Raw genomic sequence first — 23,864 nt, forward strand, 5'->3', positions numbered from 1 at the left:
ATGGCTTGCCACCTGTCACCACTGGGCTTTCGGATATTGGCAAAGGCTCTTGCCACCCCCACAGTGCCTTTTCTAGGCAAGGCTCAAAAGTCAAACCCACCCCCATAGACAGCACAAGGAACAAGAAACTAAGGGTAATGCTGCTAAACGCCAGAAGTCTTAACCTCAAGATGCACGCACTCGAAGCTCTCCTCAGTATGGAGAACATCGATATCTGTGCAGTGACAGAAACCTGGTTCAAGGCTCCAGAGAGCACCCCAGCACTACCAGGCTATACCTCGTATCATGCTTTTCGGCCCCAAAACCCGGACCGAACCACAAAAGGAGGGGAGTTTCCATATTTATCAAGGATATCCACACCTCCAGGTTAGTGGCATTGCACGGTATCGGAGACCATCCATGTGCAACTAACAGTGGGCAAGACTGCTTTTCAGTTTATAGCATCCTACAGACCACCCTCTCAAAGTCAGAATCCCATTCGGCTTTCCTGAAAACATTGGAGAACATGAAGATCTCTCCGAACACCATTATATTGGGCGACTTCAACTACCCAAACATTGACTGGGAGCACTACTCAAGCCCCAGCACTTTAGCCCAAAGATTCCTGGAAATTATAAACTCAAATGCTATGGAACAACTAGTCACCACTCCCACAAGAGGGGACAACATACTAGACCTGATCATTACCAACATGGGGACTCTACGCTCCACACCAGAAGTATATCCCTCATTGGTAAGATCAGACCATAAATTCATTTCACTGGATGTCTACATCCCGACCCCACCCCCAGCCCAGAAAACCACAGTGAAAAACTTCTCAAAAGCAAACTTCTCACTTCTCAAAACTGAAGTGGAATCCTTCAAGGCCCCAGGGCCAGTGGAAACTACAGCCCAAACTGCAGAATCCTATATAAATGCATTCTACGGACATCTCCAGGAATGTATGGATCATGCTATCCCAAACAAAACCAAGACCCAATCATCCAAAGGCAGGTGTCTAGTCTGGTGGACCCCTGCCATAAATAAACTGTACAACAGAAGGAGGAAGCTACTACATGATAGAGCAAAATCCCTAATAGGGAAGGCATCTCTGATCAGTACTAGCAAAAAATTACGATCCCTCATAAAATCCTCCAAGGCCAGCTTCGAGAGAAAAATTGCACAGGACACCAAAGACAATCATAAGGCTTTTTTCAGTTATGTTAGAAACCTGGGATGCAACTCCCAGACTTGTTCTGAGTTGATTCTAAACGACAAAAAATACACTGAACCCACAGACATCGCCAATATCCTGACAGACAGGTTCAGTGCAAACTTTTCCACCCCCTCCCCCCCAAAAGAGCAAGTATCTATCCCGGCAGAGGGCTGCCTCCCAAACATCTCAGATGCTCAGGTGAAGGCTGCCCTCTCCAAAGCAAAAAACACTGCTTCCATGGGACCAGATGGCATCCCAGGTTGCGTCCTACATGAACTACAAGAGGAACTAATCCCTCAAATAAAAGAGCTATACAATCTAAGCCTCACTACAGGATATGTGCCCACAGAATGGAGTACAGCAACAGTGGTCCCACTCCACAAAGGTGGAGCCTCTACGGACCCTGGAAACTATCGCCCCATAAGCCTGACTAGCTTAGTCTGCAAGGCTATGGAGAGGATCATCATGGAGCTCATAAACAAAGACATTGGGGACCTACAGACACTAGATCCTACCGAGTTCGGCTTTGTCAAGGGCAGATCCTGCCTTTTGAACCTGGTTGACTTCTTTGAAACAGTCACCAAAGCCATAGATGAAGGGAAGGTAGTCCACACAGCCTATCTGGACCTTGCAAAGGCATTTGACACAATACCCCACTCGGGCATCATAGATAAGCTATCCAGCTTAAATATAAACCCCTATGTCACAAGATGGGTTGCAAACTGGCTCAAAGACAGAACCCACAGAGTGAGAGTTGCTGGAGCCATGTCAGACTCTAAACCGGTCACAAGTGGCATCCCACAGGGTTCTGTCCTGGGACCACTGTTGTTCGGTATATACTTTTCCGAGGTACAGGCAAACGTGGGAGGACTATGGCTCACCAAGTTTGCAGACGACTGCAAACTGGGCGCCATAATCAACTCTCCAGCTGACACAAACATCCTTCAAAAAGGTCTCACAGAGACAGATAACTGGTGCCAGCGCCATAGTTTAAAGCTAAATGCCAAAAAATGTATAGTCATACCCTTTGGCAAAAACAATGTGCCCACAAATTACCACATAGGCGGAAACCCATTAAGTACAGAGAAAGTTATTAGGGACCTGGGGACCCAAGTTGATAGCAATCTCTCCTTTGAAAACCACATTGCCAAAGTGGTTAGAAAGACCTTCTACATAGCCCACCTCATCACGAAGGGTTTCACATCTAGATCAAGAGAGGTAATCGTGCCCCTTCTGGGATGTACCTTACCCGACACCTGCAGCAATTAGAAAGACCCCAAAAGTATCTCACCAAGAGGATCAAGGGTCTCAAACAGATGCCATATGCTGCTCGGTTAAAAAAACTCCAGCTCTACTCAGTTGCATACCGCCTACTTTGAGGCGATCGCGATCTATGCCTGACATACAAAGCTATGTCAAATCCAGAATTAATGGACATGCTCCACCTCAGTAAATCTAAATCCCTTAGAGCCACACGCTCGAGGGACTTGAACCTCAGCACAGAAATAAATAGAACTTGCTGGAGGGACAGGTTCATAACCCAGAGGCTCCCTTCGCTCTGGAATAGAATTCCAGTTCATGTGAGGCAGAGCACCTCACTGAATCTCTTCAAGAAGAAACTCGATAAGTGGATGGGGGATCGTAAGTTTGTCCCAGGGATTACTCCCGTGTCACTATTAGACAGAGGCACAGTAAACTAAACCTTAAAAAGGGCATAGTATACTCAAATCAAGGGGTGGCGTAAGCCATACAGAATCGGGCTAGGCTTATAATTGCCCCAGGGCAGATAGCCTAGTATGAACCTATGAACCTATGAGTTGAAGGATTTTATCTGGTAGGGGATTAGGGCAAGAGTTGAGTGGGATAAGTTGATCCTTCCAGTAGATCAAGGAGGTTTAGGATTACCTGATGTAAAGGGATGTTGTAGAGCTACACAGTTAAGGCTCTCATACATAACACAAGCAGAAAGCTACATTTCAAAGTGTAAAAGAGATGTTGAAGCTGGGGAGAAATTCATGAAATAAGGGAAGAGTGGGATTTTGGTTGCAGATCCTTAAAGGGAATAAAAGTCATACAGAATATTATATTTATAAATTTTCAGAAAGTGTACTAAGAACTAAGCCAACAGACAAATGGAGAAAGCAGATTCTGCCAGTAGGTATTACTGCAATTAGGGGTACAAATAATAGGCAAGAAGGGGGCTGGAATTTACTGGTGGAAGCTGGCAAAGGAACCAATGTATTGGGAACAAGTAATTAGAGAGGGAAAGATGACAGAATGGGAAGAGGTCAAGAAGACATTTGGACTGCAGGCTAGAGATTGCCCTCCCTATCAGGGATTAATATTAGAGTATAGGCAAAGAGAAAGGGAAATGGTAATCCTAAGTGGAAGGCCAGCATTGGTAGACCTTTTAGTAGAATCTGGAACAAAAGCTGCTGTTAAAAAGGGATAATTATTAGAACACATAAAGGGTTGGGGTGCCTTCTCTGTGGAGTCTGCATGTCCTCCCTGTGGTTGCGTGGGTTTCCTCTGGGTGCTCCGGTTTCCTCCCACATCCCAAAGACATGCTGTAGGTGGATTGGACACTCTAAATTGGCCCTAGGTGTGAGTGCATGTGTGTATGTGCCTTCTGTGGAAGGCTGGGCGCCGGGCTGGCAACTCGACACTGTAAAATTCCGCTGGCAATCATGAGCGGGCATGTGATCTACTGTGGCGACCCCTAACTGGGAAAAGCCGAAAGAAGAAGAAGAAGTAGAAAACATAAAGGATTGTATGATATGTAAATCACTCAGAGGAGGTCAGAGAAGATTGGGAAGAGAGATTAGATAAAGCAGTTCACAAAAAAGATTGGGATGATGTGTATGTCTCCCAAGTATGCATCATAGTCTACAAGATTTAGGATTTCTGCTTGGAAGTGTTTGCAAATGTATTTTTATACCCCAAGCAGACTGATTTTTTCCTCAGGTACATGTCAGATGTTAAGAGGTGTAATGGGGAAGAAAGAGGTACTTGGGAGCATATGTTTTCAGAGTGTAATCAGTTGACAGACCTTAACAGTTTCCTACAGAGTACTAGACAAGGAAATGAGTGTAACTAAGGAAATTATTTTCTGAGCTAGGATACAGAATCTGAATTGCTTATAGATAGTAAAGCATTAAGTTTAATTCTGGTGGCTGCCAAAAAAAAAAAATCAAAGTCTACACCAACCTTACTTGAAGAAGTAAAAATTGTGACAGAAATAAAATAACTAGAATTGGGATCTTTAGATACGGATAGGAGTGAGTTACATATAAAAATGGATATAGTGAGAGCAAAATATGCAGAACAATATTTCGTAGGATGAATGGGGTTTAAGCGAAGACAGGAACTGAACAAGTTTTGTAATGTTGGATTGATTATATTGTTTAGAAGATTGTGTGTTTGTAAATGTGAGCTTGTTAGTATTGTTTGATTACTTATATATAAATGTAAGTTTTCCTTTGTCACAAGTGATAGTTCAATAAAGATGATTAAAAATGTCTGCTCCTCCAGGAAACTACTCTGAAGACAGCTGTATACAGCAGCTTGAGTCTCACACCTGCCTTTCAACATTCCTTCATTTCAGGGGTATATTTGCTTCTCTTCTGCCTGATGTACAGTGGATAATCATTTTCCTCAAACACTCTGCTGTCTCTAGTTTTAATACATTTTCTCTTCGCTACAGGTGTCAGAATAAACTGGTATGATTGCATCTTTACTAGTATAGGTTTATATTGCTTTCTCATGGCCAGGTTTGGAGCATACACTCGACTTGCCCTTTTATTTAACAAACCCTGCTATGGAACACCATTCCAGTTGCTTATTTGTGCTTTCATAAAATTAATACAGTCTGTTTTTTCCAGTTTCTCTGATACAGTAGAATATTTCAGATTTTCTCTATTCTTTAACTCCACTATATTTTGAAAGCTCTTATTGAGAAGACTCTAATTAGTCAACCTTTCCTTCATTTTAGCCTCTTATGATGCAGCTTTATCAGTTCATCTGAATAGCTAATTAAAGCTTCTCCTTTTTCCAGCCTCACCTCTGAGTACATTTGATTTATTTTGCGTCTATATTACTGAAAGTCATCTCTTGAATCAAAGCTGAAGCGTGAACTGCTTTTTACTGAACAGTTGCAGGATCCTTCCCAGCCATTGTTTTCTCTTCACCTTTTCTTGTTTATTTTCTTTCACATTCTCCAGATTTCGTCTTTGCTGGCATCCCAGCAGTGTATTTATTAGCCGGTAACTGTATTTTACCCACGTAGGTTTCAGTGGCGCTTTCTGTTTTCACACTGTTGGTCAGTATGCAGCAATCTTGGAAGTCCTCATTTATGTAGGATAACAGATTAGTACATGTTGGAATAGGGATAGCCTGACGTAATGCACCCATGGACTTAACATAAAGTCCTTTCATTTGCACCTGTAGTTACAAACACAAGGTGCAGGGTTTGAGTCTCACAAGGGATAATTGGCTAGGCTTAAAATGGCTCGCAAGAGCAGTTAGCTTAGTACTAAACTATGAACCTATGAACCATAGTTCAAAGTATCTCAAAATTTCATCAGGCACCCTAGGTACTTCACACTCTTTCTGTCTTTCCCTCTCTTTCTCAGACAACAGGCGGCATTACTGTGAGCCCTGGCTCATGATATGCTATCTTCAGGAAAATTTTAATATCTACAAGATTTAGGCATCGGGTACTAGAACCCTCCAAAATGCTACAATCAAAACTGAAACTGTGTGAGAAGAAGAAAAGAAACTTGCAAGCAAAGATGCGAGTCCATCCAGGCCTAACAACACAACATACATTGACTAAAGGCATGTAAAGTGCTAACCACAGAAGCTGAAGAGGTTTCAGATGTGTACTAAGCTGTGGAATATCAGAAGATATTCCATCACTTGCCCCCATGGTTCCCACAGGTAGTCTCCCAACAATTACTCAGCCATCATTTTTTCACAAAACATAATGAGTATCCTGTCTTTTAAAGTAAACGTTGCATTCTTTGTGCAGAGTTAGCAAAACTGCAGTCAGGGTTCTATGTCAGACATGTATTGAGCTGATAAATTACCAATCATTTTCACTTCACTAAGAGAGAAAGTCTTAATAATGCTTCTGAATGAAAGAACAGTGAATTACCTGCAGATGACTGTCATACCTCTCAACTGTACAGATTTCCTCAGAATGTCCAGAGTTTTTGCCTCATGTTTTTGGTCTGGTCCTCATAAAAATTGTGTTTTTTTGATAAATCACTGGGATGATCTAAGGATTTAAGTCACTAAATAATGACATGCATTTGAGTTTCAGACTTCATATCCTTCAGAAAATGCATTCTGACACAAATTCTGTTATTATAACAACGTATCTAAGTTTATAAGAGCAGTATTTAAAACGTGTAACTATTTTTAGCCCTTTGTCCCCCTATTATGTCAGGCTTTGATTTCTTACGCTAAGAAGTTGAGAGGTATGAGTGACTGGTGAATTTGCACATCTTTAGAGATTTTCAGTGTTATATTGACAGTTATACAATTAAGCATGTTTTCATATTTCTGTAAATATGCCAGTAAACATGCACACACAGAGGAATTTTTTGATATGTGAAACCTTATGTCTGGTTAACAAAAATGTTCTACCAATCTATGTCTAGGTAGCATAGTTTCCAAGTTATGATTGTTTGTGAAAATTTAACAAAAGTGTAATTTGGGGTTTGTGTACATTATAATATATTATGGTATTTATGGAAGGACTGGGGAGGGCGGCCACGGTGGTGCAGCGGTTAGCGTTGCTGTCTCACAGCAAGAGGTTCTCCAGTTCGATCCTCGGCTGGGGCGCCTTCTGTGCGGAGTCTGCATGTCCTCCCTGTGGTTGCGTGGGTTTCCTCCGGGTGCTCCGGTTTCCTCCCACTTCCCAAAGACAATGCTGTAGGTGGATTGGACAATCTAAATTGGCCCTAGGTGTGAGTGTGTGCCTTCTGTGGAAGGTTGGGCTCTGGGCTGGCAACTCAACACCGTAAAACACCACTACCAATCATGAGCGGACAGGTGATCCGCTGTGGCAACCCCTAACTGGTAAAAAGCCGAAAGAAGAAGAAAAAGATTTATGGAAGGACTGTGAATGCATGACTTTTATCACTGTAAAGCACATTTTTTACTGATAACATTGCTATTTGTATAGTTTCAGTAGCTTCTGTTGTTCACAAGATATTTAAATTTCTTTATCTTGTGCTTTTTAAGTGTGTTTTTCAAAAAATGCTCTGGAATGAAAGATGTTTGTAGGCTGCTAGAGTTGTGACATTCCACATCACATAGGTGGTAATGAGTTAAAAAAAGATGGAAATCACCTCTTCTACCCAATGGGCTTTACTTTCTAGATTTCACTGGCAAGTGATTTGCAGATATAAATCACAACAGATAAAAGGAGGGACAGTAGCAGTTAGGTGAGTCTTCCTGTCAGAGAAAGAGAGAGAGAAATCACCACAGACACTGGACAGCTTTCAGTATGAAGATAGGTAGAAGACTTACTAGTCTGAAGTTGTGACTGGTGATGGTCCCAGCATCAGTGGCTACTGCCACGTGGATAACTCTCATGGTACCTTATCATGACTTGTTCAGAGTCTGGAACAAGTACAACTTCCACCTCTTCTGTTAGCAACTGCTTGCATTCCAGTACCATTGCCAGGCCTGATTGTAGTTTCACCCACTAGCTGGCTATTCCATTACAGGAGAGATGTGCAACTAGTATTGTATTGTTAACATCACCAGTCTTTCAGATCCATGGGTATTACTGACACTGCACTGCAATGACAGGATGTTGTACTCGTGAGTATGCTGTCCTGTGAATGAGACATTGAATTGAGGTCTTATCTGCCTGAGTTTGTGGTAGTACAGATGGATATAAAACAATCTCACATTACTTGTCGAAAAAAGAGTAGGAGGAGTTTCCCAGTGCACTGGACAAATTTCCCCTAATCAGTATGAATGCCATCTTGAGTCTCCCCCAAAAAGAGGACACTGGCCTGTTGGGACTAACCTGGTAAACAAAGAATAAATAAATAAATAAGAATAGACTGTAATTCAAGAGCAGAAATGGAACGTGGTCTGATCCTAAACTAGCCCCTGCAGACTTGTCCCACAGGAGACACTTGGAAGACATCAGCTGGGACTCCGTTCACCACAGCCAGGTACTGCTTCTGATTCAGAGTTGCTAATCCATAGTCCACTTCTGTCAGGTATGCCTGAAGTCAAAGCCTACTTAGCCTCCTACCATCTCTGATTATGGTCTGTTTGTGCAGGCTTTCCTGGATACTTTCAGGTAGAAGCATATATTGGCTTCAATTTCTGTGGCATTTTTGGTATTTTGACTTCGTGTCCACGTGGGAAGAAATGTAATGAGGGTTGTGCTGCCTACAGAAATTATTTTTTTATTAATTTGGTTTTAGTTTCTGAAATATGTCTGAGTTTTGTTTCAGGTTAAGAACAGTGATTTCTATAGTCAAGTGGTACTTGCTTTTGTTGTGTTGGCATGGTTTAGAGAAGTTCCACTGGTAGAGTAAGGAGCTGAGCAGCTGTATAATCCTCCTGTTTCGCCTTCTCCCAGTGAGAAAGGAAGAAGAAAGGAAACAAATCAAAGTCGGACATAACTTTCCTCAAAGAAAAGGAAAAGAGAGAACTTCCTTTTATTTGAAAGAGGTTCCACTTCCCATCCATAGTGTGCCTCATTGTCTTATGACCCTAATTTAGTGGATAAAACACACAGTTTCTTCAGTCAGCCCGAGGTGATCCCTCATTCAAGGAGTTCCTCAACTAATGCAGAAAGTCATGAACTGACATAACCAGATGTAACCAAAATCCTCTACATAAAGGAGCTGATATAGATTCCTGACCCAGTTCTCTGGGCTGTATGACTACTGCTTAGTTTAGTCTGGGTATTTTATTATTGTTTCATGAAAAGACCAGTAGAAATTATTATCTGCCTGAGAATATTTATATATTTTTTTAACTCAGATGAGGATTATGTTAGATTTATTTATTTTATTTATTGATTGATTGATTTATCCTCATATCCAGGATCCTTGGTATTAAGTGGAAGTTTTAGAGGAAGAATGCTCTTTCAAAGCTTCAATCTGTTCTTTCTTCCTCGGCCCTTCAAGAGGTGTAAAATCTCTTGAAGACAGATAAAAACGCAGCATGCTGTGCTCTCAGAAACTTTTACAGCAAGTTGCTTTATGGATCAGTACTTAGAGCAGGTATCGGCCAAAAACACTTTAGTGTCATTAGAACAAGTTTCATCATGTATTGTAATCCCTTGGAGATTGCACTTCATTTTTTCTGCTTGGGGGACTTATAATTGCAGGAGTGTCAGCCTGACTTTGGTGGTGGGAAAAGTAATGTCAAAAATCCTCAGGAAGATTCTGTGGAGTTTCTGACTGTCACCAGTCCACGATAGAAATCAGAGAGTTCCCAGCCAAAACATCCTTCTAGTCCAACTTGATTTGGTTCTGTGTCTGCATCTTGGCATAAATTAGACATTTGGACATACCAGTAGGTACACATTTCTAAATTTCACGAAGGTGTGTGGTCCAGGTATTCTAGGATGGTGGTTAGTAAGATCCATTGGACCATACTGTTTGTTACTTGTAGTGACCAGTTTTAACTTGTTTCCCTAAATTTGTCTTTCTGAATGGGACAGATGCATTGCACTCAACCATGGAAATGAGTATGAAATAAATAAAAAGAGGTGTATTTCAGTAATATTTCCTCTAATAAATTTAATCTGTGGGCTTCCACTATGGCACCAAAGCGCTAACCAGCTCCCCTTTGCCAGTCCGCCACAGAAAGTAAATTATATGCTGCAAACAAGGGAAAAAATGTAGGGAAAGGTGATTGGAGCACTTAATAGCCATAACTCTCCACGCGACTGCCAGGGAAATAAGGAAAAGAAGACTATGGCAGTATGAATACCTCAACAGTCATGTGTCCTGAATTTGAGGAAGGAGAGTGTGCCAAGCAAGTTACTCTAAAAGATGGTCTGGAGAAATTAAAAGTATGCAGTCAACATTAGAGACGTTTATGCCGGACATTCAGCTAAGAACACATGAAACAGAAGCATTTCTTAGCAACAATGTAGACAATATCCAAGAAACACTAGAGGACACTGAACAACTGCAAATAAGTTCTGAAGCTAGAGATGACCTAGTGAAGGAAAACCCATCAGACCAATAAGATAGCTGTAGATGCAAAAATTGTATGTTAAGTGGTGTACCTGAAGGGAAAGAGCTGAGAGGCTTTGAAAAATTTGAAGTACAGCTTTTGGCACAGTGGAAGAATTTACCAGTTAAGCCAGTTTTGGTATAGAGAGTACATTGGAAGACATGGGCACCAGGAGCACGTGGTACTCACAAACAGAAGAGTGTACATTTCAATGCATATAAACCTAAAGAGGTATTTTGGAAATTGTAGAATATTTATTGACCAGGATTTATCTTCTATAAATATCTAGGACTTCTCTTCTTCTACGAGAAGCAAAAGGTCTGCTTTTACACCAGTCATTGAGATGGCCAGATATAAAGGAGCTCCTTTTAAGTTGCAGTATCCAGCTGTGTGCAGACGTTTTTTGTTACAAGTGGGACTAAATGTACAGAGGACCCTAGGGAAGCACTGAAACTGCTGGAGAAGTACCCCTCAACCCAGGTCCTTGCCACTAAACCAACATGATTAGTGTGACACAAGGTAGAAAAAACAAGATGTATGGGAAAGACTCACAGGTGTCCATGTGTAATACTAATGGAATTTTCCCCTTATTCAAGAGGTGTCGGGTGTTGAGAGAGCGATCTAGAATTGTATGTCAACTAAGGCAGGAGCACCTTGCTGCCTCGGCAGAGGATAATGTTGATGATATCTAGCGAGGTGACAAGATGGAGCCATTTGTGCCTTTTTGCAACATGGCTATAGCATCAAGGAACGTACTGTATTAGACTGATTACTTGACTGTAGTGTATGAAGGGATGTTACACTTAAACTGCTGTTAAAATGTACCATTGAGTAACTAAGAGACCTGGAAGGATGAATATGGCTTGTAGATAGTTCTGGAAATGAGAATAAGTGATGATTGTGTTACTGGCTTCCAATAAAGATAAGCGGGATATTGGAGCTCAGAACAATTAGAAAGCATGTATAGTAACTAAATATCACATATCCCTTATTTTCTTGTTTTATATAGATGGCTTTTTAACCTGTGGCTATTTAAGATTAATATAAGTTAATTCCTATCACATAAGTTGATGCATTGCTGTAAGTGCAGAAAAAATTGTAGCGAGATATTAGATTTGCATGTAATTTATTTTTGTTCTATAAAGAATCTGATAAAATGAAAAAGATTATGCTGCAGTCTAAATTCACAGACTGAATAACTGGAGTCTTCTGGAGGATGCTGTTGTGCAATATGGTCAACAGTGCCATGCTCTGGAAAGCTGCATGTTCAACAAATTTGTTTATGGCCCAGTGGGCCTATTTTAGGTTGTCCACACCCACGCCTTTGAAACTTGATATAAACATATCTATCATACCTCTAAACCTCCAGACAAGAGAATCGGGGACACCTAATTAATATGAGATATACACGTTTAAATAATCTCATTAGTGGATATGGCCACACACGTTCAGTTACACAGATAGTGTATCATTTTAGAGCATTTTTTGTTAAAAAAAGTTGTATACATACATAGACATGCTCAAAATATAGGATTAGTCATATTTTCACACAACTATATACATTTAAAGTAATACATGCTCACCCCTCACACCCGTGAGTTCCAGTCTTAAAAAGATAGGTGCTTAAACATATGCAAGACACAAATACATATGTAAAAAAACAATAAGGCGATTTACAGTCAGACTGTTGACTATGCAGACTATTTGCTACAGTTCTACACATCTTTTCCCCATGGCCATATGTCAAACTAAAAGTTGCTCATCTTCAGCATCTTGGCAGGCAGTCAGCTTCTGCAACTGATGCCATGGAATGTTCTTTGTTATAAGGAGCTGTTGCCTTTCTTGCCGCTTCCAGCATGTTCTTCGGATGTTTCCTGCAGTATCTTGTCCTCATTTATCTTTATTGCTAATATAATTTAATGTTTTTGAGCCAAGTGACTCCCTGAGCTCAGTTTTTACTTTGCAAACCATGTGAAATGCTTGTTCTGCTTCAGTGTTTGAGTGTGGCAAACAGCACAGTTTGCATTAGTTTTTGAAATGTTGTGAGATCTTGTACTGCAGGGCTATCAAGCACCATCAATTAGGAAATCAGATATGTCTGATTCATATGACCCGTCAGTCAGTTTGCAGGCTCCACTCGTGAACTGCAAAAACTGAGACAAGTGCCAATGTCTGCAGTAGTATTGGAATAAAGGATCTCTTGAATATTTTTTTTTTTTTTTTCATTTTGAGTAGGACTGCAAAGTAAAACTGCTTGGCTCTCTTGAAAAGTCTCTGCTGTGTTGTTGTATCCCTGATATCATATCATCCATGTTGTCACTCAGATTTGTTTCAGCATCAGGACCAATACAGATTTCACTGTCTTGCACTTAAGAACTGAATCAGTAGTACTTACATTTCCCAGAAACTGCCCAGCAATTGGTTGTCTGAGTACCCTACTAGCATATGCCTGTAGTACTTTCTGGATGTCATTATGCAAGGTGAGCAGTTTGCTTTCCTTTCTTGCATTTGCACATTGAAGTTCTGCAATGGTTCAATGGCATACTGCAGGAGTAGGAATGCCAGCTTAATGCCATTACTCTGCATTTCCAACCATAATAAAACAAAAATATTGCAGCAACCACAAAAAAAAAAAGTGGTCAGGATTCCAAACAAACTTTTATTTAAAAAACAATAAAATAGATTCTCTAGCACCTCTGCTATTAGAGTATAAAAATTCACTAAAAAACATTCCTTGTATAACAGACCACATAATTAACAGTAAAACAATCAAATTAACCACTTCCAAATGCACGCCAAATTTAACCCTTTAGGGGACAGCGTATCAGACTTTAAAGTGGTTAATTTGATTGTCACCAGATATGGGGCTGAATCTGAATGTATTAAGAGTATTTATATATATTTATTTACACAATTAGGTCATTGATCCCATTGTACCACTTTCAGTCTTAGCTCAGAATGTGTTCACACATCAAGTGGAAAAATAAAAATGTAAAACACCATGCTAAAAACAAAGGTATAGTTAATAAGCAAAAGAAAAAAATGTAAGAAGGTAGTCAACCGAAACCATTATGTCAGGAGTTAGAGAAGCGATGCTATAGTAAAAATGTTAGGCAGTATGTGTTGGAGATTAGGGAGACTAGTTTGTGACCTCAAGCAGAGCATTTACAAACAGCTTGGTTTGTGAATTGTTCTTTTAAGTTGTGCCTGAAAAGAGTATTAGAGAGCTGCCACCATAGCTTGGGTCCAAGGGTAGAAAGGGAGTGGTTAGAGCACTGCAGTCTGGTTTTAGGTGCTCGCAAGAGAGGCCCTGAATGTCTGTGGGATCTAAGGGTATATAACGGAGGCTGTCTAAGTAAGATAAAGGAAATAGAAGGGCAGGTATTTTCTTTCAGGAGGTGGAAAAGTTGGGAGCCAAGGTGTAGACTGACTTGTTGCTGAACCTGCAGCCAAGTTGGCTTTAGCTAGTGTAAGACAGTGGTGTTCATACTTTGGGGAAAGGAGTAATTAAATGACAGAGCTGGAGATTTTTGGATAGTGGAAGAGTTTATTTTGGAGGCAGATGCTAAAAGAGGTAGGCAGTATTCAAGTTAGGGTAGAAGAATCCATTTGTCAATGGCATGTTTTGTTGGATGAGAAAAGAAAGAGGAGATTTTGTTGGCCCAGAAGAGTAGGGAGTTTTTTCCAAGAGCTTTTGAGATGATGGTGGAAGTTAAGTGAGGGGATCAAGCCAGACTCCTCGGTATCTGAAGGTGTTTACCTGCTAAATTACATTATTAAGGTAGTCAAGAAGAAGAAATGATTGTTTGCCTTTTAATGGAGGTTCCAAAGAGCATAGTTTTAATTTTTAAGGAGTTAAGTAATAGTTTTTTAGTATTGAGCCAGTTAACATGAGAGAGGAAATTTGTTTTGTAGATCATGTTGGATTGAATGGGTTGTGTGATTGAAGCAGGAGATAACCATGTTATTGGTGTATATTAAGACTTGAAGTTGAGGAAGATCGAGTGTAAGCTTACTTTTAAAAATGGAGAAAAGAGGGACCAGCAAGGAACTCTGAGAAAGTAGGTAGTGGTGGCTGATGTACTGAGAAATGTTGCATGTATAGGTCATTTTGGAACGAGGAATAGTGTCAGGGCTAATCCTGGTATCACTGTGGTGGTCAAATAGGATTGGGTGGTCAACAAGGTCAAAGGCTGTGGTAAGGTCTATAAATATGGCTCCTAGTAATGAGGCGTCCTTTGTCCATAGTTAGTGTGAGCAGTGAAGGTCCAACATGCAGTGGAAGTATTACAACTGGACCAGAAACCGCATTGCTTAGAAGAAAGAAGGCAGTATTGACTTCTGTAGTTTGAGAGTTAATTGTTTTTCTAAGATGTTCCAAAGGTTTGCGAGGTTGGAGTAGACAGTAATCACTGGGCAGCTTGGGGTTGGCTTTATTGGGGAAAAGTATGTATGATTTTTGCTGTTTTCTCTGTACTGGCCATACAGTTTTGAGTTAAGCAAAGGTTGTAGATTTGTAGCAGAGGAATACCAATGTACTCCCTATATTGGAATATGAACCAGAGGAAAGGGTGTCTGCAGGCGAGTCAAGTTTTAGATTTTCAAGGAGCGGTATAATGTCTTTGTTACAATCTTTTTAAAGTAGAAGGGGGGATTATAAGGGGAGGTGAGGGAGAGGTTGATTTGAGGGAGGGAAGTACATGAGCTGATGGAAGGGGGGATGGAGGAGTGAGTACTAAAGTCTGAGGAAGCGAGAAAAGAGGATGAAGAGTGAGCACTGGGAGGAGATTTACAGCCTGTTAACCAGTTGACCTTTGCTCAGAACTGTTTAGGGTAGTGAAAAAGATCTGATGTGTTCTCATATGATGGCTCTTATGACGTCTCTTATGATGTATCATATGATGCCTCTCATGATGTCTGATTGCTTGATTGAATAAGAGTATATTGGAATTGTGTACTGAGGCTCAAAAATGGGTAACTGCTGGTGAATATAATGAGACTGCACCATGCCTGATGTCTGTATAGTTTGTAATAGTTAAAAATGTTGATGATGAAATCATTTTTATGGCTTTTTGCAAAATTCTATTGTGGTATTAGCACTTACTGAAAGTGCCATTGTACACTTGTGTGGATTCCTTATGTGCTTCCTCCCACCTCGCTTCTTTGTTCTTTTCTTGAGTATCTCACCTACCTGCCCTGATGTGTTTAGCAGATGATGCAGTGCATCAATCCACCAGCTGTCCCCTTTACTAGACTTAACTGGCAGGGTACTTATAAGTTCTGACCCTGCCTGCTCCCTTGCCCCTTTCTTGGTTTCGATGATTTTTCACCCCTGACAGCACATATGAGGTAAGAGCATGAACTTAAGCACTCCTGTAGTTGTCAGTGTCTTTATATGCCTACTGAAAAAAATGCAGGTGGGTTAAAGGTACATGTGTACATAACATTTTGAGTGCCAAGACCAGGGATTGGTAGAAGAGTTCCTCCTGCATTCCCAAACATTTGCTGGAGCAGCATAATGAGGTGAAAAATGTAGATGACAAAGATCAGTCATACTGTGCTAGAGTACTCTATCCCTCAGGATAGATTGCAGTCCTTCCATATTACCATTTCCCTTTGACAAGTGAATGGACAAGTTTGCTGTCTTCCTCTGTCTTTGCAGAAGAGAAACCCCTGGGTGTCATCATTGTTGACACTACTGTCGAGAGGCTAGGACTTTTGGATTTCCACTCATGGAGCACTCCCTCAAGTCTCCAGAATGTATACAGTGGTAGCACTTAAGACAGGGACTACCCTTTCCCCTCAGCCCAAATTGAAGAGGGTCTTCCAGGTCTTCCCATTCCATCAGGTGTACCACAACAAGTCCTGGCACATGACATCAGACAGTCTAGTGTGACCTTTTAATCTGTCCTTACAGGTGCAGCAGTATAGCCTTATGGATCACAGACTGATGTTTGCCGCAGGCTGTGCTCAGGTCTGTCAAAAGCCCTTAACACCTTTAGTGGGCATATCCCCAAACAGTGGTGTTTCATCACCAGACTACTATGTAGCTCCACCCCATTCAACTTAGCTTCGCCTATTCAGTTTCTTTCTGCAGCTTCATTTTTTTCTTTGAAGTTGACAAGCACCCCTTACTTATTAGTTTATATTTGGGTCTGTATGTGTATGTTTTCTAGTTAGGCTTTATATGTTTGCTTTGCTAGGTTAATACTGCATTCTTCAGTTAACTGTGGTGTGGAGACTTTTTGTAACTTTGTCTCAGGTCATTTCTGAATGAGTCTTTTTCAGATTAATACACTTACCAGGTCAGCAAGTAAGTAAATAAAACAAGTGCCACACTTCCATTCTTTGTTTTTCTTTTCTTTAGGATAACTACACATTTGCTCAGCCAGGGATACAGAAAAAAGTTAAAGCTTTGGAAGAACTGGTGAGCCGGATTGATGGTATGTAATTTTAAATCACTTCCCTTTGGGAATTCTGTATACTTGTTTTGGTTGAAGGTTAGTTGTAATCAGACATTTTTTTAAGTGGCACCTTCCTACTGTAGTGCACGTTAACATAATGCACTATTACATCACACGAGTGCCTGTCACATGACTAATGCAATAAACAATATCTATGCATGTTTCCCAGATAGCGTAATGTGCAAGTACAGTGAAGTTCATGCTGTCATCACTGAAAACTTGAGTTGAGCTTTACTTTTCACTACATATTGGTAAATTGATTTATTTTATCTTAAGACCCATTATACAGCCAGCATGGTTTTACAGGGTGAAACTGCAACTAGAGGGAAAATGTGGTTATTTTGAGTATGGGGGGAATTAGGTAGATGCTGCTATGTTGCTTGTGTGTATTTTGGGTTTGTGCATGTTAGATTAGTTTTTTTTTTCATTGCAGTTTATAGGAGAGCTTACTTGTTTTTTTTTCTTATATTTTAATATTATATACTTGAGTTATGGTTTTGGAGGTGCTGGAGTTTTTATTCTGTTTTCCTTTATAGTCAGTGGAGAAGCAGACCCAGCTTGGCATGTTTACTTTTACTAGGATGATGTGATCAAACTATGGATATTTGTTTAGTAGTTAATACTTTGTACGAAATATGTTTTTCTTCCATCCATTTTTGGGCATCCAATGTTAAAATAATGAATTGAATACTTTATAATCTTTTTTTTCCCAGAACACCATGTGACTAGAAACGTTTGATCAAAATAATACACCGAGTTTTAAACCATTCTTACAAAGATTTTGTCTGTACTAGCTGAAAGAATGTCAAAGGTGTTTCCAAAATTAATAGATATGGATGGTCCAATGTTGTTTTGTGTAGGGAATGCAAACTGTCTCTCACCCCATCCTCCTCTCCAAACTCTCTCAACCTCTCATCAGTAACTATTTTCTGGTTCAGTAGCTACCTCACAGACAGACTGCAGTCTATAAAATGGCTTTCTGCTCTTTCTCCCCATCAAAGTGGGCGTCCCTCAGGGCTCTATTTTAGGTCCCCTCCTTTTGTAACATTTTTACTAACCAACTTCACACATCCAGTCCTCAGTCTTCCCTCATATAGTATGCAAATGACTCCACCATCATTTCTGTCTCTGACAGTCCCACTGACCTACTAACCCTGACACAAACATCTTTCAACCTCACTGAAATGTGGCTTACTAACAACCAAATCATACTAAACCCTAAAGAGACAAAACTTATTATCTTCCTCCCAAAATCCCTTTACCATCTTAAATCCTCATTCACCATCTCTTCCCTCAAAAACACTACAATCATAGATGAATCACACACTAAACTGGAGTAATAGTGAACGATCAACTAAAATTTGACCTTCATGTACTTAACTGCATTCAAGAAAACCAACCAAAAGCTTAGTTTACTGTATAGAAACAAAAGGTTCCTCACACCCAACTCCAGGATCTCACTAGCTCAAGCTTACCTTCTCCCCAACCTCTTTTACAGTTCACAAATTTTAACCAACTTATAGTCTTCACTACTTTCCAAACTTGAAACCACCTACAACAAAGTTGCTAGATTTGCAGTCAGTCTGCCCTCAAGATCACACCACTGTCATGCTCTGCAGACACTCAGCTGGCTAGAGTTTCCTAACCAACTCTTATTTACCCAACTACTCATTATCCATACTGTTTTGAATAAGCCCTCGCCTTGCCCTAGTATTGTCTCACTTGTCTCCCTCTATAAAGCCCCCTCTATCCCTCAGACCTGAAGCTCAGACCAATGTCTCTTACAAATTCACAAACCTAAAAAAAATCTATTGGACAGAATCTCGGGTTCCTATTATAACAAGGAAACGGCTGAAGATCGAACAGCCTAAAATGCAAAAATGCCATTCATCGATTTTTTTGTGAGGTTGCTGTACAGTGAATATTGGAAAATTTGCCCTTTCCACACTGTAGTGCGATCTCAGAGTTTGGTATATATAATTAGTGGGGGGGGGGGCCCCCTACAAAAGCAACTTCGAGGTATGGCATTTTCAGCTTTTAGGCCGTTTGACATTTGGTCTTTTCGATGTTATAATATAGACTCCAGAATCTCTACAGCTACTTCCCTGCTCTTGCATGGAACAAGCTAAGCTCCACAATTTCAAGAAAACTCTCAAAAGGTACCTAAATAGCACATGGATTTGCCTCTGTAATTATCCCACATAAACCCACCCCTTTCTCTGTCAATATCCTCTCTATCCCTCCCTTCCCTACTACCATAACTCACTTAACTGCTCTGTATTGTACAATTACCCTCTGAAGATAACCCAGTGTGTTATGTAAATTCATTCAGATGTTTTATGGTATATTTCTTTGCTATGTTTTTTCAAGAATGTTATAATGCCTCTTAACTATGTTGTACTGTGGAGGTTTATCTACATTTGCTTAACTGTTTTATTGTAAAATTTTCACTGTATTCATCTTCAACTTTGTAAATTTTCTTGCCTACTTGTACTGTGGAGCTTTTCCCCCTGCGCCTCCACTGTAAAAGGGCTTTTGCTCAGATGGACTATCCCAAGTTAACAAATGTCAAATAAATAAGTAAAATAATAGAACAATGATGATCCAGAGGAAAGCAGAATACAAGAAAATACTGCTGTTGGTAATGGGTCTTGATGCAGAGAAAGCCTTTGATGGAGTTAGCTGTGATTTTATGAGTCGGGTAATGGATGCATGTGGATTCCCTGATAAAATAATAAGGTTAATTAGGATGTATGGGGAATCAGAGGCAAGAAATAAAATAGGAGGGTTCCTCTCTGATAACTTGCATCTGAACAGTGGAACCAGGCAGGGGTGTCCTCTTTCTCCTTTATTTCTTTATATTTAGAGCCATTGACAAAGAAAATAAGGGATTCAGAAATGCAGGGTTATGATTGGTATGGTAATCAAGAAAAGTGGCTTTATTTGCAGACTGTATTGTTTTGTGCCGGATAAATTCAGTAAAGGACATTTCAGTGTTGTGGAACATATTAACAGTTTTAAGTCTTTTAAATTTATAGCTGTGAATGATGTACCACACATGAATTGGTTCAACAATACCAATATTTATGGGAACACGATAAGATGAAATATTTAGGAGTAGGGATTAAAAAGGCGTCTGTTATGGCAGCTAAAGATATGTGAGAAGAGACTAAACAAAAGATGGTACAAAAACTGAGACTGGAAGCTCTTGTTTATAGATGTGGACAGTAAGATAGACGCAGGGAAAATGGTTTTAGTCCCTTTAGTTTTGTCTACAGGTTAGGCATAGTTTTATCAACCAGAGGAGACGTTATGGACAATAATTAATAAAATGTTGAACAAATTTATCTAGGAGGGGTAGAAGGCAAGATGCAAGTGGTATAAAGCTGATCCTTCTAATAAAACAAGGTGGTTTAGGATTACCTAATTTAAAGGTATATTTTATTTATTTGTTTTTTTTATTGCATTTGTTTACTGGGAAAGTCCACTGGGCCTGGAGACCCCATTTTCAGTGGAGGCCCAGGGAGAAAAGCTCCGACAAAAACATAGATACAGAAAACGTTACACATTAATTGGTACAAAAGTAGATACAGTGTTACATATAGTGATTACAGTAATATATATACAGAATATATACATAAAAGCAGGAATTTTGTCGGTTGCCAAATGAATTAAATCAAAGAGGTATAAATAGAGATATATTACTCAGCATTATTGTACCAATGTCAACAAGTGATGAAAAATAATTATGGAGAAAACATCATCAGTCAGCAGTAGCAAAAAAAAGGAGTTTAGTTATCATATAAGGAGAAAGAGGAGGTTAGATTATGGAGTTAGATTATAGAACAGGTACATAGCCAGGAAGAGTTGAGATGATTTTTCAGTATTTGTTTGAAGGTGGTGGTTCTGCCTGTGTTTCTTTCAGAAGTGAGTTCAATTGTTTGGAGACGCTGAAGGAGTAGAGGAGTTGACCAGCAGGTAAGGTGGGCTTTTCTACTTTTAGAAGTAGTTGATTCTCAGATCTTAGTTGCCTGTTGGATTGGTATTGGGCAAGTAGTGTCAAGACAGCAGGGTAGTCTGTGGGTCTGCAGATTATTTTGTGTGTTGTAGTTGGGTGAATGAGAGATGGTGGGGGGAGTTCCAGCCAGCCTAATTGTTTCACTGAGTTACAGTGGTGGGATGAGAATTTGGCTTTGGTGGCAAATTTGGCTGTTGTGTTGTAACATGTTTCAAGTTGGATCTTGCAGAATTTTGGATATTAGTGAGGAGAGCTGCACCATAAAGGAGAGGGTAATAAAAAGGTGGTTGCAAGGGTCTCTCTAGTAGAGAGGCTAAGAAAGTGTTGATGCCTGCAGAGCATAAAGAGCTTTTGGTGTGTTTTTTTGATGTTATTGTTTATGTATAGGTCAAAGTTAAGGTTTTCATCTAAAATAATGTCTAGTAGTTTAGTTTATGGGACAACTTCTATAGTGGTATTGTCTTGGGCTTGAATAGTGAAGAGTTTTTTTTAATGTAGGGGAGTTTTCTTAGTGGTAAAAAGTACTAGTTTAGATGTTCATCGTGTTTCACTGTTGCAGCTATTACTCTTGGGGTTGTCCTGCTGGCAGGCTACCATCAGTTGGCCAGAATTCTAAAGTCTAGGTCCAGCGTCGGTTGCTGGCGCCTCTTCCCTGACGTCAGTGCGCCAGGGGTATAAAAGATGCAGCCGACACAATTTTCTTCAGTCTTTCTTGCCGCACGGTGCCCGAAGCAAAAGCAGTTCGCAAGTGCCGGTCGGCCGACTCCTGAGATTTTCAAATCCAAATTTCAGGACCGGTCTTCATTAAGGCCACCCCGTTGGGGAAACTTTTTTTTTTGCTCCAGACCGATGTCAGAAATAGTTAACAGTTGTATTTCTTGTGGGAAGCAAATACCTCATAAGGATTTTCAGTCTTACTGTATTCCTTGCCTAGGCCCTAATCACAACGTTGCTAGCTGTCTGTTTTGTGCTAGATTTAACCAACGCACTATTAAGCGTCGGTTCGATTTTGCATTTCATTACTTTGGCCGAAGATTTAATTATATAATGCCGTCGCAACAGCCGACAACCGGAGGTTACAAAAAAACGCAAGGACAAGGAAAAGGATAGGCATCCGAGGTCCAAAACCGACGCCGCGCACTCTGCTAGGCCAGTCGCCGGTTCTCAGTGAGGTGCTTTTGCAGCCCCTGGCACCCGCTACCTCAGAGCCACAGGCCGCTTCCGACTCCCACATGGAGCCAACTGGGCCTCTGGATACTCAAGGTATTGGACACTCGGAAATCATTCCCTCAGATGGGTCCAGAGCCGCTGAGCAGGCATCGGCTTCTGAGGGTGTCTTCAAACCTACACAACTATATATTAAGCCATCTTCAGCTTCAAAGACAAAGACTAAAGCAGGTCTAAAGACAAAGAAACAAGTACAGCATTCTCCTACTCAGACTTCCATGCCTAAAAAACAGATGCTCAAAATGGCCAAAGACCTAATTATCTTGATCAGGGGCTCCCATCCCCCTCCTGATAAGAGGCGTAGGCAAGAGACAGAGTATGATTCTTCTGATCAGGTTTCTGTTTCCTCTGAATCCTCTTCTGAACAGGATTATTCCTTGCTTCCCTATGAGGATTCTGATGCTGAAGAATCCATTCCTTCAGCCTCTCCTCCTGAGGATTATTCTTTTGGGGAAACCGTGCATACCATGAGGGAGCATTTCCACTGGGAGAACCAAGATTATTCTGAATCTAAGAAAAGGCTCAGAGACTTTCTGCTACTTCCTCAGCACAGACCCCTTGCTATTCCACCTGTTCTTGACATTGTAGATTATGTATTTTCAGAGTCCGGCCTGTCCCCTGACTCTTTACCCCCTGCACCTGCTAAGCCAGACAGATACTACAAGGTCCCGGATTCTCATAAATTCCTATATAAAAACCCTGCAGCTGACCCAGAAACTATATCTCAGGGTCCCAAAGGGGTTAAAGCTTCCACTGCAAAAAACCCTGTCCCCTCTGATAGGGATTCTAGGACTCTAGACAGATGGGGGATAAAAGTCTACACTTCTGCTACCTTGGCTGTAAGGGCTTTAAATTGTCAGTTTCATATGCTTAAATATCAGTAATATTTAATGTCTCTGCTTGAACAGAAATTGTTGACAAATACTGAATGTTCAGAGAATAAGGAATTGCAGGATTTATTACATGCAGCTGAACAACCCGCGGTGGTGGTGCTGCAGTAGCGTTGTCGCCTCACAGTAAGACGCTGTCCAGTTTGATTCTCAGCTAGAGCGTCTTCTGCGTGGAGACATACGTGAATGGGCGTACCTTCATTGAAGGTTGTGTGTCAGGCCTGGCAAGCTGGTACGTAAAAATCAACTGCCAATCATTAGCGGACCGGAGTTCCGCTGTGGCGACCCCTAACCGGGAAAAGCCGAAAGACACAAACAAACAATTACATGCAGCTGAACAAGTGGGAAAGCATACTTTGCAATGTGGTTATGATTCACTGGAGGCCTCTTGCAGGGCCGCTATTACAGGTTCTGCTATTAGAAGGCATGCTTGGTTAAAGGAACAGAATCTGCCTGATAATGTTAAAGCAAAATTATTAGGTGCACCATTACAGCATGATACTTTGTTTGGTACTAAAGCAGAAGAGGTGTTGAAAAAAATGAAGGATAAAGCAAAATCCATGCAGACAGTCAAGGATTTCGTACAAGTACAGCCACCCAGGTTTAGCAGGAACTGGCCTTCTACAAATTGGTCTTTTCCAATGTCAGACAGACCACAAAGAGGCAGATGCAGGTGTCCCAGAGGCAGTCCTCAGCCCCAAGGCTCATACAGGCCTAAATAATGGGGTGCTCCTACCTCCAAAAGTGGAGAAGACAAATCACAACCTTAAAGGAAACTGTCCCAATGACTTTCCTCTGCCAGATCCAAGCACTTTCCTTTTGGCAGCCCCCTTAGGGGGAAAACT

At 40.7% G+C, this 23,864-nt stretch overlaps 1 protein-coding gene across 1 annotated transcript in view; it reads left to right on the forward strand.

Annotated features, from left to right (window-relative positions):
* Positions 1-23,864, forward strand: part of TBC1D22B (TBC1 domain family member 22B) — a 1,162,021-nt gene that overhangs the window by 797,897 nt on the left and 340,260 nt on the right. Inside the window, exon 10 of the mRNA XM_044076529.1 lies at positions 16,788-16,863. Within this exon, the coding sequence (XP_043932464.1) occupies positions 16,788-16,863 (76 nt within the window). The remainder of the gene's footprint in view (positions 1-16,787; positions 16,864-23,864) is intronic.

Source organism: Protopterus annectens, chromosome 7.part0, assembly GCF_019279795.1.
Source record: "Protopterus annectens isolate FY-2018-M chromosome 7.part0, PAN1.0, whole genome shotgun sequence".
Taxonomy (NCBI): Eukaryota; Metazoa; Chordata; order Ceratodontiformes; family Protopteridae; genus Protopterus; species Protopterus annectens.